The 15,224-nt window shown below is 39.9% G+C and overlaps 1 protein-coding gene across 1 annotated transcript; it reads right to left on the reverse strand.

Moving 5' to 3' along the window:
• On the reverse strand, positions 1-14,892 carry SKIL (SKI like proto-oncogene). Its single transcript, XM_005419148.2, has 6 exons — positions 12,970-14,892; positions 8,149-8,246; positions 6,572-6,813; positions 6,124-6,365; positions 4,874-5,098; positions 1-2,063 (listed from the first exon to the last, which is right to left on the reverse strand). The coding sequence occupies exons 1-6, from the start codon at positions 14,074-14,076 to the stop codon at positions 1,902-1,904; spliced, it is 2,076 nt and encodes a 691-aa protein (XP_005419205.1). The 5' UTR covers positions 14,077-14,892; the 3' UTR covers positions 1-1,901.
• Between the last annotated feature and the right edge of the window lie 332 nt (positions 14,893-15,224).

Consider the following 15,224-nt stretch of genomic DNA (forward strand, 5'->3'; position numbering starts at 1 on the left):
TTTTCTTTTTTTTTTTTTTTTTTTTTTTTTGGTTGGTTTCCTTTCCAAAGGAAAAATTTGGAGATGGGAGCTGAAGAAGAGAAAAATATAACCCTGGTATTCTTTTCCAGCAGGGGGGTGGAACTAGATGATCTTTAAGATCCCTTCCAACCCAAACCATTCTATGATTCTCAACACTGACAAAGAAATTTTTTTTTTTCATCTAACTTGCTTTACTTGTCAGTGTAAATATGGCACAGAGCTCATGAACAAAATTGTACAGTTATTAAAAAAATCATCCTAATACTCCGTGTCATTTAATTTACCACCTCATTTCTCATTCAATTTAAAGATATGTGCAATTTTATCTTTCTCTGTGATATTCAGTCTTGTTATATCACTAACAGAGAAACAAAAAAGAACAGGAGTTTTCAGTTTAACTAGTTGAGGGGGAAAAAAGTCAGTGTAGGCTTTTACTAGTGGTTTCATCCAAAATTAACTGAATTATTAAGAGAATATTAAACTTAAGTACCTCAAACCAGAAACTAAAAGTACAAGTTAAAATTATGCTGTGAAACACTAGAATTACTAAAATATTCCTACCACTGACATGATCAGCTGACATCTGCCAGTTGTATCCAATTTTTTGGAGAGAAGTGCAAAAAAGTTTTTCTTCATCCAACTTTAGCCATGCATTTAACCCACTAGGAACCAGACTTCAGAAGTACTCAGACATTATATATATACATAAAACAGTAATTCTGTACAATTACACATTTCCCAATGTTATAGCTTAACAAACATGCTGTATTTTCTTAATTCATGGTAACCCTACCATGCCATTCAAATACAGAGACTATCAAAATGATTTTTCAAAGTGCCATACCTCAGAATTTTATATTTTAAGCTATGATCACAATGTCAGTTAAGGCCTGTTCTATGTGATGAAAGAAAAATCCACAAGTTGGCAAGAAGCTCAAAGTGTGGAGGCTTAGGGTACTGAGGAAATTAATACATATTCCTTAATAAATATTCTTTTTCTTGAAAGCATTAATAGCTGAAAAACAGTTAAGTCAAGCTTTCTCAGTTTCTAAAAGGAAAAGCCCCACCTTTAAGCCTTTTATTAATGTTTCTTTCATATGTACTAGACAGAAAAAAACAGATGAAAACTTGTGAATTTTTAACTTCCCAAGATTCCACTGTAATTGCAATTTTTTTAATTCACAAAACCAAAACCAAACAAAAAAACCAACCTCTAATGTTTTCCAGCAGAGCAAGCAAGTGCTGGCTCTAACACTCCTTAGACTGATAATGAGTTGTTAAATAGACAATACTGAGAAGATCAGCTGACTTCACACAATGAAATTATGGGAAAAACTCATGCTGGTAAATCACTTTTGATACTCAATCATCAATCAGTTGTGGCAATTTATAGCTCTGCCTTACAGACAAAAAGCTGCCTTTACTTTCCTCAGTTCAAGAATATATAATTCTCACTGAAACCCAAACTATTTAAGACCTTGAAGAATTGAGGATATTTTTAATGTACTTTTATAACTGGATGTGCAATTGATAGCAAAATAAAGATACCCACATATGTTTTAACAGACAATGTTAAAAGGTGTAGAGTCCTTAAGACTGCATTAGAAATAGACAGAAACTGGTCACTCTAAATCAAGAGTTTTGTATTTTTTGTGGTTTGAGAAAAACACCAGTACAAATCAATGCAGATTTTCATTGGCTAGGAAAATCTAAAAATGTCTATTTCTATTTATTTATATCTATGTATATCTTCATCTGGACCTGTCTGGGAAATAGAAATCCAGAGAGAATACTTTTTCTCAGCACACAAAAATTGTTCACAATCATTAAAACCAAAACACCCTGTTTGAAGGACACAGTCATGCTTCCTCTTCCAATTTCTATTTTTCTTTCCCATTTTTTGAAGATTTCAGGATCTGTAGCTTCAGTTCCTTTATCATCATCTCCAGCTTTTCCCGGGCCTCTCGTTCCTGTCTCAGTTCATCCTGGAGCTCTTGTCTATCTGCCTCTGCATGATCCAACCTCTGCCTCAACTCTGCCAGCTGGGAAACACAAGAGACACACAGTAAATTTTAGCAAACATCAAAGGGTCACAGATGGCCACTCCATGATCCAAGTATTTCAGTCCACCAGAATTATGCAGTTATCAAGAACTGTGCACTTACCTGCTACACCATTAGCAAACAATGTCAATGTGTAAAGTTGCATAAATGTCATACTAAAATTTAAAAAATGAGAAAATCTACTTTTTCAATGCATATAAGTTGTAGCTATATGAACTGTCACACCAGACTGTCAATAACACACAGAATCTGTTGGGAAAAATTGCGATGATGTTTGCATTGGACGTGCCACAAATCCCAGAACAAACTGCATTTTTTCATTTCCCAGGTCCATTTCCCTTACCTTATTTCAAAGCCTGAATGTATTTCTAGAAGAAACAAAATCACCAACACTGTTTTCTGATACTCCTTAGTATAAATGAAATATTCAGAAAATCTTGAACATAACCATCTGTGTGTGTATGTGCTCAAATATAAACCTGAGTCCACACAAATGTTTTTGTGATATATTTTGTGTTTAAACACAGAAATTAAGTTTTATTTTCCCCTTTGGATACATCAAGGTTCAAACTTGCTAGAATGTCACCAAAATTATTTACAGTGACATCTGGAAACATCTTTTCAAGTGTGTGAAAGTTCCTTATTGCTTATAGTATACTACAAGCAGTTAAAACAGGCAGGAGACTGGAAAGCAGCTATCCTCTCTCCCATTGATTCATGGGGTTATTTCTTACTAAAAGACCATACAATTTATTTATAATTTTTTATAATTTAATTCCATCTAAATTTATTATAATTTAATTCCATCTAAAAAACCCATCTGCCTTTACAATGATAGGTGTACATCAGTACCTGAAGTACATCTCACTAAGAATTAGAAAGATAACTCATTTAAAGGAAAGAGCAGGAACACACAGGGTATTTACTGCTATTCACCAAGTGCTACAGAATGTACTGGGTGAAGGGATGGCTGTGCTGGTTTTAGAGAAACATCACATTTCATCCCCACTTCTTTAATCAGAAATATTTCAGCAGTTCTTAGCCAACAACAGGCTGTTCATGCTGCATGTGCTGACTGCACAAGTGCTGCAGTGAAGTGCTGCAGTGCAACAGTGCCCACTGCCTGCATGCTGCAACACGTCTGGCCTTGATTTCCAGCTCTAAGGAAAGGCTCCAGGACTGGTTATTCTGCCTTACTGTGACTGACAGGGTGAAGCAAGTATTTCAATAAAGAAGTCAAAAAGAGGGACAAGACAGTGCATATTCAGACAGGTCTAGAAAGGAGAAGAGACTTTTAAGCAAGCTGCAAATACCAAATTCTTCATTCTGTTTAATGTACAAGGATTCCTCCCAGTCCACCATTCTCAGACAGAAAAGGCAGCCTGGGCAACTGGTTCAAGAACACATCAGATTAAGGCTTTTTTAAAATGCTGTATACACAGCTTGGGAGAGTTCTCTGTTCCCAAGACCTCTGTTTAACTCTGGTGCTTCTTGGAAGCAGAATCTACTCCAAGATGTGATAAATGGGAAAAAAAGGTTCAAATTATATGTTGTGAATAGATCTACCACAGATGTAGTAACAGAGAAAGCTTTGACATAAGGAATGTATGTAGTTTTCAAAGTCTAACTTCAAAAGGAACACACAACCAATCTCCTTGGGGAACAGTTCACAGTTTTCACCCTCCAAAGGGAGTGAGCTGCACAAGCCCTATAAAACATGCTGTACACGATGATCTCCATAAATTAGAACACGTTGTTACTCGCACTAACAGGGCTTGTACCAGATGTTTAGTAAATCAGGCCTTAGTCAGAGAGGATTATTTCTGGCAGCAAAGGCCAGGAATCAGTGGAGTGGGATGTCATGAAATTAAATTCATGAGAAGGATTTACGATGTGAGTCTCTGCCCTACTCACCAAAAATACCAAAACCAGTCTCTCAAGTAGTGCCTGTTTCTCAGTTTGAGTCAGTCAGAACAGGAAATATACACACTTGTGAACAAAGGACCACAGAGCTTTACTGAGCTCAAGTTTTAGATTTTGTTCACTTTAAAAACGAGCCTGTTAAGATTAGTTTTCTATGATATGGTGCAAAATATAAAAAATTAATCACAACTACAGCCGATTTTTAAAAGGGGCATTCAAAGGTTCCCTTTGTCATTAACTATATTTTTTCCTGTTGGAATAATCTCCAACATAAAGAAGCAATAGTAAAAGCTAAAAGGAAAGTGAGAGGAAGAAATAGCTCCATAGGTTTTGACATATGAATCTAAGAGGCTAGAATGAGAGACACCAATATGATTTTCATTTCCAAGAAAACTCTTGGCCAAATGTTTTGGTAGAGTCCAGAAGGGGCTCATCAGACACTGCAGAAGGTTCTACCACCAAGGAACATGAGGAGCAGCAAGGTATGCTGCTAATCTGACAAAAAGAAGGTTCAGAGGTTTGGATTTTTTTTTTTTACATAAAATAATAATAATAACGTTTAAGTCTGTATCACGGGGAAAGCCATATACATTAAAAACAGAATTTGTTTCAATGAGGATGTAACAGACCTCTTGTTTAAGTTTAATATTTCATCAATAATATCATAAGTTTCTGTAAGTTACATTCTGCCTCAGTTTCAATCAAGGAACAGGAAAATAAATATTGCTGTCACTGACCTATTTTGGTATCTGTCTGTGGTGTCAGAACAAACAGAGAAAACGAAACCTTAATGTGGCTGAACAACACCTTCACAATTTCCTGATACACTAAACATGTTTTGTTTGAAATAAACCTTCCCTTCTCACCTGTGCTGCATATTCAGCTTCTTTATCTTTTTCCAGATTGGAGTCACAGCTACATTTTTGCTTCATCACTTGGTCCAGTTTCTTCTCCAAGTCTCTCTGCTCAAAATAAAATTCTTCCATTCTTTGTGCATGCTCTGCTTGCAAACATTCGAGTTCTTTTTGTAAATTCTGCTGCTCTTCAGTCAGTTCCTTCATAGCTTTAGAGTTGCTTAACATTTCCACTTCCTGTAAAGAAAGATCAAGATCGCATACTGCTTCCTTCTAACACCAGAAAAGTAAAAAAACCCTCAATTTAAAAGTGTTTCTGGAACCAATGAGGCCAAAAAGACCATTTGTAAACTACCAGTAACAACAGCCTGATAATGGTATTTATCTACTTATCAATGACAGCATGGAATTCTGTAACATACATTCTAATTTTTAAGAAATTACTTTTACTTCCAAGTTCATGGAGCTTTCAGAAACACATTTGCATTTCCAGCAGTGAACCTCAGGAAGCAGAAGCATTGATTCACTAAAATAGACTTTGAAGATGCAAGAAGTGTAGCACCAGAAAACAAAATGAAGTGTTTGATTTCTTTGTCCACTGATATTTTGATATTTTTAAACTCGTATTTTTTTTAAACTTATCTACAAGCTTTACCTCCAACAGCAGAACAAGTTTAAAGCATCAGCTCTAGGGCCCAATCTGAGTTCCTAGATTCTGAGATTAACATTTAAATTAAAATAAAATAAATTAAAATATTAGGTCTGTTCCATGGATGCAAGAAGCAAAGACAGTATTTCACTGAATTCAGAAAACAGAAATGTCACAAATGAACACCAGCTTCTAAAATAATCCATTATTAAAGAAAAGACTAAAAATAAAATCCCTAAAAGCATGGTTTAGCAAATGGGAATAGGAAAGTGGTGTTCTTTTTTATACAGGGCAGTGATAAGACCATTCCTAGAATACTGACATCTGCATCTTTAAAACGTGAAAACTGAGAAATTTCAGAAGATACAGCAAAAGCAGGAGCTCCTTGGACCCAGCAGCTGCAAACTGAAGGGGCACCACTTATTAGTGGGCTCAAAACTCATGAGCATAAGGGATATTGAAGATTTGGTGTCTGGATTTAAGCTAAGGGAAAGGTGATCTGTGTGCTCTGGTGTTTCTAAATGATGCAATCTGTGATGCTGGCTGTGGAGCCAGCAAGCCCACAGCAGCTCCCTGCTGCCCAGGGGGAAATGCACCCAGACTGCCACGGTACCATCTGGAGCTGCTGCTTCCTCCGCAAAATCGTGTTCAGCTTCTCCTGCTGCTTGATGTAGGTTTTCATGACTTCTTCCATGATCCTTCCCTTGTCATCCTCACAGCTGATGTCCTTCATGAGCGTGGGGGACAAGGCTCGTGCATCAGCACCTCCCTCAGCACGGCCAGAGTCCCTGGTGATTTTGGAAGAAACGCGCTCAGACTTTGCACCTCTGGCAGGACGAGTTGACACGGGAGGATCTACACAGGAGAAAACATGAGAACAATAATCACAGAAAGTTCAAATTCCAGAGTGAAAAAAAATGCAAAGAAAACTGAGATTACAAAAAGGTGGAGGGAATTTTTGGAAACCTGAAGTGATATCACAAAATTCTAGTTCAGTGTAAAGCTTTCCAAAATTCCGTGGTATAAAAATCAAAGCCTTCAATATAATTCTCACTACTCACCTAAACGTTTACTTGGCTGCTCCACCCCAGTTTTCAAGTCAATTTTTTCCTGTTCTTCAAGAGAAAGCTCTGGATAGGAGGCAGCTTTTTTGTGCTTTCCACTACTGAGCTTCTTCTCTGACTGCCCAGGTGAGGATTTATTAACTTCTGAAGCTTTTACTGATGTTTTTGCAATATCCTTATATTGAGATGCAAGAGACACATTCGGGGCAACCACTTTGTCACACATATAAAGGTAGTAACTGAAAAAACAGCAGAAGAGCAAAATTCATAGTGAAAGGTAAGACATAATAAAAGATGGCTGGTTGAGAGCAGAAAGTTTAATTTAACATGAGTTCAAACTGTGAAAGCATCAATGAAAAATAAGCATGTCCTTTTTAAATTTTTCCTATGCAAAAGGAAAGCCTAAGGACCCACTTAATCTTTACTGAGTAGATTATCTAGATAAGGTTTTGAGGCTATCAAACAAGTAGATTTTTCAAAATGGCTGATTTAAAAAAAAATTACAGTAAATCATATGAAGGCTTCATTTAAATGCAAAGAGTGAAATTAGAATGCCACTGAATCCAGACTCTCCAGCATTTTCATAATCCTTATATTATGAGGATGGGAGGTGCTCAGTGAAGTGGGAATGAGAACCTCACTTAAGTTACAAAGCTGTGTTCTGACAGCCCTGGGGCACATCTCAGACAAATGCTGGACCTTTCTTCCCAGGTACACTGAGCTGCCCATTTGGATTTTCACAGCTCCTGGACTCCTGGGAGCATCCCATCTTCACCTCAGCCTAGTACAGAGGGAAGGGAGCCCCAGGTGTGCTCAGGTCAGTGCCAAGATCACCAGTGTCACTGGAGTTCCAATTGATGTCTTCAACATTTCCCTTTCTCCTGGTTCTGAAGGAAGGCACTGGCAGAAACAGAACATGAGGGCCCATCACAGAAGTTCCTCCACTCCAAAAAGGGTCTGCTCTGACCCAAATTCAGGACCTGTGCAACCACAAGGGGTGAGGGCAAGAGGAGTATCAAGAAAAACCATTTCCCTCACTGCTGCAGGTGACAAACTGGGTAAGGAGTCAAGGAAATGCACTTGGTTTCTAAAACCAGAAAACCAGCCCACAGACAATTCAGCTGCAGCCCTTGTTCCACTGTGGGAGAAAGCCTTCAAACGCCTCTTGGAAGTCTTTTCTGGAAGGAAATTAAGTGGTCCTCATGGTAAACAGGCCCTGTGCAGCTTTCCACATGTATGCATTGTATTACCATATGAAAGATCAAAGTTACCTCTGTCATTTCCACTAAGAAAGGGGAAATCTTAATTACATTTCAATTGTATTGCCTGCTGAAGAACACCCACAGGTCACAGCTTGAGTCTTATATCAAAAAACACTCATATGCAGTTCATTAGTATTTACATTAAGAAATGCATAAAAATTTAGGGTTAAATTATTCCTGTGTGATACCTTAAGAGTATTTCTAACAGTTCAGGTTGCAAATACATTTTTTTCAGTTTGAATTATTCCTAAATAGCCAAAAGTATTTGAACACTTGACAGTGCTTATAGTTCTACATAGGAAACTCAGTTACCTGGGGTGGAAAAAGGAAGGTGGTTGAGGATCAGTTTCTGCTTCTTGCTTTATAACTGGATACCACTGCGATAATTCCAGCTTCTGCTGTGGCTCTGCCTATAGGAATTGAAATAAACTGGTAATTGAAACATGGATACAGGTTATTTACATGTTCATAAGCACTCCTCAGAGAAATGGCATTTACACCATTAATACAGGTACACCAGAGAAACTGGGGCACTGGGAAACGGGGTGTCTTTGGCAAAGGTGCAGGGTGATGCAAGCCACAGAATTCTTTGACCTCCAATTTACCACTGTGGGCAAAAGAGCAATGAAATTAAAGATAAACTTCTTTACAGACCTATCTAAAAGCTCTGCTGAGTTTCCAAAACTCTACTAAACAAGCCTGGGAGAAACAGAAAGTAGAAACTAGGATTCCCAAAAGGTTGTAGGAGCCTTTTGTAATAACGTGTCTATATAAAGTAAGGAACTGCCAGATACTTTATTTCAAAATTAAATGGAACAGTGTGCTGGTGTTCCAGGGACAGAACTTTCTTCAGTCATCACAAATTTTTATTACACAAGTAGGCAAAACTGCTCCCAGCAGCATGAAAATGCCATTCCCTTTGCAGTAGCAAACAAAATTTACTCAGGTGCATCAGAATACATAATTTTAAAAACTTCTGTGTATTTTGCATTTGGAAAGCAATTCTTGTTCTGTGCATCTCGAGAAATATTTTTGGAACTACTCTTTACTAGAAATTCCTGGTGATACTGGTGCTCTCCTGCAAAGTTGCTCTTAATTTCAAGTGAAAGGTGTCTCACCATATATTTACAATATTCTCAGAGCTAAGGAATTGATTGATAATTTCACTGTGTTAGAACAGCCTTGGGACATGGGGTTTTGGGTAGGGTGTGGTTGGCTGAGCCCAGGCAGCTGCCAGGCACCCAGAGAGCTGCTGCCTCAGCACCATCCCCACGACATGGAAAGGAAAAGAACAAGAAAGCTCCTGGATGAAGATAAAGCTGGTTTAAGAGGTGAAGGAAAGAGAAAAACACAAGTGAAGCAAAGGGCATGGCTCAGTCCCTCCCTCAGACAACTTCCCAGGCACCCTCAAATAACCTCCACTTTGGATACCAAATCCTCTTTCTCCTCCTTCTATCCCAGGTTTTATTGCAGTAGCCAGAACACTGGCATGCTAGCCACAGTATTAGCCACAAATCCAAAGCCCAGCACCATACAGGCTGCTACAAAGCCAACACCATTCCAGCCAGACCCAGTACCTTCAAGAAGCTGCTCAATTAAAAATCAGCTCATAAAGTTAAATAATCCTGTCTTGAAACTTTTATGTAGTGTTCTAATATCTCCACAACTTCTAATGTGCTATATAATCAGAGAAGTTTGTATTTTCACACCCTGGAACAGACCTTTAGAGAACTTCATCCCTGGCAGTGACACCAATGTGAGCTGAGCCATGGTCTGCACAATCCAACACCCCCAGCCCTGGCAGGGACCAAACCCCACCTGCCCCATCCTGAGCAGAACTCCCACCCCAGGAAACTCAGCTCTCACAATGAAACTGAAATTCAGCTCCACCCCTGCAGTTCCTCAAATCACTTCCAACACAGACAGAAAGGAGGGAGGGCACAAGGAAGAGAAGCTCTGGAGTTGTAAATTCATAAAAAGGCTTTAAATAAAAAAGATTTGAATAATCTCTAGAAAAACGGCCCCATCCTGACACTTGCCAAGTTTTTTCTACTTACTCAGATCATTCCAATAATTTAAATAATCACATATAATCTACTTACACTGCAGCTAGTATGCAGTGATCTGATTTTAGCTTCAGATCACATTTGTCCATATTTCAGGACTCACATTTTAACATGCTTATACATTTACATATGAAATTATCAGGCCATCTCTATTTTCAAATTACTAGGTCAGATTTTTGCTTTTTTTTTTCCAGTTTCAAGTGGAAACTGAATTTACTACCTACCCATTAGGTGAATCTTGCAAATGAATTTCATAGCATGCAATCAAATTTTTACTTAGGAAAGAAAATGAAATGTTGCCATAAATAAACAAAGTCTTTTTCTAAGAGGATTCTTCCCCCACCATACAGGTAAATGAAATAAGGTATCTATATATATATATGTATGCCTATTTCATTACCCAACAATTTGTTCATTTTAGATGCTCTTAAATAATTCTATAAACACAATAAGTTGAATTGAATTACTTCTATTGAAACTGTTAAAAAGGGTTACATGAAAAATTACTTATTTTTCTTAAAGGTTAGTTGAACAAAGCTGTTCTTTAAGGAAAAAAATATATAGGTAATGGTTTCAGTGTAATCATTAAGCCAGTAGTTTTAGCAGAGATTTGATTTATAAAACCCCCACACTGTGACCAGCTCAAGGAATCAGCCTGAGAAGCAAGGCAAAGTTTTAGTGCAGAGATGATGAGAAACTGTCGCAAAGTCAAAGGGAACAAGGATCTGTCAGTGCAGGAATCAGCAGAGACTCGGTGACAGCTGTTCCATGAAGAGCAGGTGGATGTTGCACTGCAGCCTAGAACTCCACAGAAAATTGTGACAATCAAGCACACAGCTTACAGCTTTCTTGTTAGCACAAAGAACAGAAAGGAATTAATCTCAAGAGTACTTTGCTCTTAAAATATTGAAACAAAAGTGTATTTGCACTGTGAGGTGAATAAACTCAAGAGTGAAATGCTAAGGAGAAAGGCAAAGCATGGCATCCAGGATGCTCCAAGGACTATGGGATTTAATGAATTCATTATTACTAGATGGGGAAAGACCTAGCCAAGGGCAACTGTTCTTCCTGGGTCCTCCAAGACAAGCACAAAGGATGTGTCAGCACTTCTGAGGACTGACTCAGCAAAGGTGGTGAGGAGGTGACAGAACAGCAAACAGAACATCCTGCAATAAATTCCCCTAGGAGCGTAAGGAAAGGGAACGTCTACGTGTTGTACCTGATACCTGAAATGAGGAAAAGAAGTGGTGGCTGCTCCACCCCTGGAGCTGTTCAAGGTCAGGCTGGATGGAGCTGTGAGCAATCTGGTCTAGTGGAAGGTGTCCCTGTGCAGGCCAGGGGGGTGGAATGGGGTGATCTTTAAGGTCCCTTCTAACCTAAACCATTCTGTGATTCTCTGAAGCAGCCTAAGCTCCCCCAGGAAAAGGAAACTGTACTCCAGCACTGCCCTCTTAAACTTTTTTACTCTTTTCTACCTCCCAGATGAATATCCACGGGATGAAAAAAAAAACCAAAACCTCCCCCACCATTGTACTTTGCTCAGGTTTTCACAGCTTTTGACTCTGTCTTCACACATTGCTTTGTAAGAAAGAACTACACAGGTCTGCAACAAAGACCTGCAGAAAGTTTTACAATTTCATTTGCACCTGTCCAGTCCAAATTACTGCCACTGCTCATTTCAGCTGGGTTTTTTTTTCATCTTTGCAGATGAAACTGAAAAATCTCATTGTCTGAAATCTGCAGCTGTGGGAAGGAAAGCAGCATTTATAGGTGTGAACACGGAAGAGTATTTCCACTGATGCATCCACCATGCTGTAGTTCCTTTCTTACAATGGCACTGCAAGAATAAAGACTGACATGTCTTTATCAGTTGAAAAGCAAAGTCTCTTTGCTAGGAGACTGCATCTTCAAATAATTCAGCATGTGGAAGCATGCCATACTGCAGACTTCCATGGGAATCTGCTGGTAAAATCTCTTCCTGCAGACTGGCACCACTGTAACAATACCTGCTACTACAGTCAGCCTTCCTGCAACACCAACTTTTCAGAGATTTGTGCAGAAAGGTGTCAGCTCACAGCACCCCTTTTTGGGCTCAACCATCTGTGCTGCTCCTGCTGCTATTTTGAAATCCACCACAAAACGTCCAACAGGCAACATGGATTTATCATCAAACCAGCAGCCATCAAACAGACATAGAAACACTGAATACACCGAAAAGAAACTGTCATGGGGCAAAATCCATTAAAAGCCTATTAAAGGTTATACCCCAAAATTGTGTTTTCCATGAATGGGAACATCTATGATATTAATGTTTCTCTGCTGCTTGTCCTATTATTTAAAGTAGAAGCTCTCCAAGGGACAAACAAGCTCTGTATTTTGGAACCACAGCACAGACTTGCAGCAGTATTTTAGGAAAAAATAAGATGTCTATTATTAACTATTGTCAAGATACCGGCCCACAGCTCATTACTTGGGCTGCTTAAAACCCCCTCTTTTTGGCATATTTCACTGCACAAGTGGTTTAAACAGAAAGCTCTTGCTGAACAAGCAGACTTTGGGCTTCTAAATAGCCATTTAGCAAAGCACCATTACCCTGCACACAAGTCATGAGATGGGTGGCCAGCAAGCCAGGTTGCCATCCAGCGCACGTGTGCAAGCTGGAGTACAAATAACAAATGAAGAATTCATTTGTAACACTTGATTTTCAAGCTCCTTTCTGCTTTGCTCAGCTGCTGCAGCACACACTGCACAAAACCTACTCAAAGGTCAAATGGGAGAACAAAAATTTTCACAACAGCCTGAATTTTCCAGAGTCTGTATACCTTAGGACAGAACAAGAACCAACAAAGCCAAACCAGCTCGAATGGTTACTTGCAGCCCAAAGAGGAAAGAAATTACCACCCCTCTTAATGAGAAATGTTATTTCCATGGTGAAGCTCTCACAAATTTAACTTAGGCTTGATGTGACAAGTATTCCCACTTAGAAAAGCCAAGTAATGTGCTTCTAAAACAAGTGCTTATGTGTGAGCAGAAAGAGATCTGGGAGTTTTACACCAGGTGAACTTACTTTGGACCGAGTTCTTTTCTGATTTTTCTCGCTGAATTTCTCCTTCATTTCCTCCAAGAGATGCTTCAGCTCTCTCTCCTCTGATGTGCCCAGGTATTTTTGGTTAATGTGCAGGTAGCAGTGCCACTTGGCCGACTCAAACCCCCAGTGGCAGGTCCTCTTGTCCGGGGATCTGTGTGAATGCATCACGAAGGTCTGGGGTGAGAACATCCCGTAGCATTCCAAGCACTGGATACACGGGTCATCCGGGGCAAGGTAGAACTGAGGTGCAAACAACCCCTGGCACTTGCCCAGGCATTCGTGCTCTACTTCGAAGGCACTGCCAGTCTCTTTCAGCTGGGCCAAGGTGTTCTTTCCAGGGAGGAAGCTGCCGCTTTGGGGGAAAGTGCGAGGGCGCAGTAAAGCGTTGCATAGTCTCTGAGCGTCCGTCAGCGTGATGAGCCCGCAGGACGGAGCGTTGAACGGGAGAATTCCCAAAACCTTCAGAATGTGCAGCTGGTCAGAAGTGCACCTGGAGCAGTAGATGTAGAGCTCATCACACACCGTGTTGATCTGCTGCAGGGAGAAGTCTCGGAGAACCGAATTCAACACTTGAGGCAGGCAAAGTCTTTTTTCTCCTCCGACTTTAAAACAAGAGATGGATTCCCCCTCCAGCAGGGTCTGAGTGAGTTCCGTGGAGCTGTCTGGAGGGATGAGCAGCGGACCAGAGAGGATTTGTGGTGATGGGAGAGGCAGGAAGACAGTGGGTGACATACTTTCCTGGGAATACCGAGCTGAAAAAGCTGCAGGTCCACCCAGAGAACTCTGGCTGCTTAGGTGGAACTGTGCCAACGTGTGTTTCAAACCTGGATTTAAACTCAAAGGCTCAGATAGTGAAGCACTGCTTGGCTTGGTGGTTTCCCCATCAGGCTCCACCGGAGTTTCATCATAGTCATCCAGGTTTTCCTTCTTTATTGTTGGCAATTTATTTATTACTACCTGTACTTTGTTATTTACATGCATTTCTGTCATTGCTTTTTTCAGAGGAGGACTCCCATCCTCTTGGATCCTGCTCCTTTTTTGGTCTGAGACCAGACCTAGAGGGAAGTTTATCTGTGGGCTTTCCATTGCTTAACACTCAGCTTTAATTAAGCCAGTCCTGAATGTGCATTTTCTTGCTTTTTCATATAAAAAATAGTTTCATGTGATCTTGGATTACCTCAGGTACACCAAGCTGCACGCTCCTTTCATTAAAACATTACTTCTTCAGCATCCAACAGTAAAAACTGTAACCCATTCTGCCTGTAATAATGTAAAATTACTAATGGAGAGGTTACACTATTTTCTTAGTTATTTGCTCAATTTTATAATATAAAAACCCCAATGCAATAGGTATACAAAAGGTTTTCTTCATAGCCTAGCCACTACTTTACACAGTAGTCTTGTCCAGCAATTTAGTAAAAAACGATGCGCTGATGCGTGTTCATCCTCAATCGTTTTTTTCCTTTAAAAAATATACTGTCTTTTCAAATAAGTCTCTATTTAAATATTAAAATAGAAAAATGGGCTCAGTTAGAAGAATGTCAATCTTAACGAAACTGATCCAAAACGTAGTTTAAGTTGTGTGAAAATTTTATTCAGCACTTTCAGCTCCCAGAGATCAAACACAATCTTAAGGGCTTGCTTTATTGTGCTGCCAGCTTTATGATTTCACCACCACCACCGTGACAGCTACTATGGCAGTTCACAAATAAATCCTGAAATTAAAGGCTGATCCAGAGCGACGGCAAAAACTAAACGTCCCTAGAGAGTCACCTTTCGCACAGATGTCACTGGCGTGTGTCAGAATTTTCCCAGCCCAAGTTATTAGTAAGAGAGGTGAGATCCAGGCCATGGGCTGAATGCATGCCGCGTGCTAGCACAGAGTTCTGCCCGTCCTTCCTGATAACCTGTGAAAGAGAGAGAGGCCATCACAAGCAATCCCAGAGTCTGCTCTGTACCTAAAGGGGCTTCAAGAGAGCTGGAGAGAGATTTTGACAAGGGCAGAAGTGTGACAGGAGTCACAGGACAAGACGGAATGGCTTTAAACAGAGAGAAGGGAAGGTTTTGATTTGATACAAGGAAGAAAATTATTCTCTGTGACAGCAGTGAGGTACTGGCACAGGTTGCCCAGAGAAGCTGTGGCTGCCCCATCCCTGGAAGTGTCCAGGCCAGGCTGGACAGGGCTGGGACCAGACTGGGATAGTGGAAGGCGCCCCTGCCCATGGCGGGGGGGG

The sequence above is a fragment of the Geospiza fortis genome, unplaced genomic scaffold (genome assembly GCF_000277835.1).
Source record: "Geospiza fortis unplaced genomic scaffold, GeoFor_1.0 scaffold172, whole genome shotgun sequence".
NCBI classification, from domain to species: domain Eukaryota; kingdom Metazoa; phylum Chordata; class Aves; order Passeriformes; family Thraupidae; genus Geospiza; species Geospiza fortis.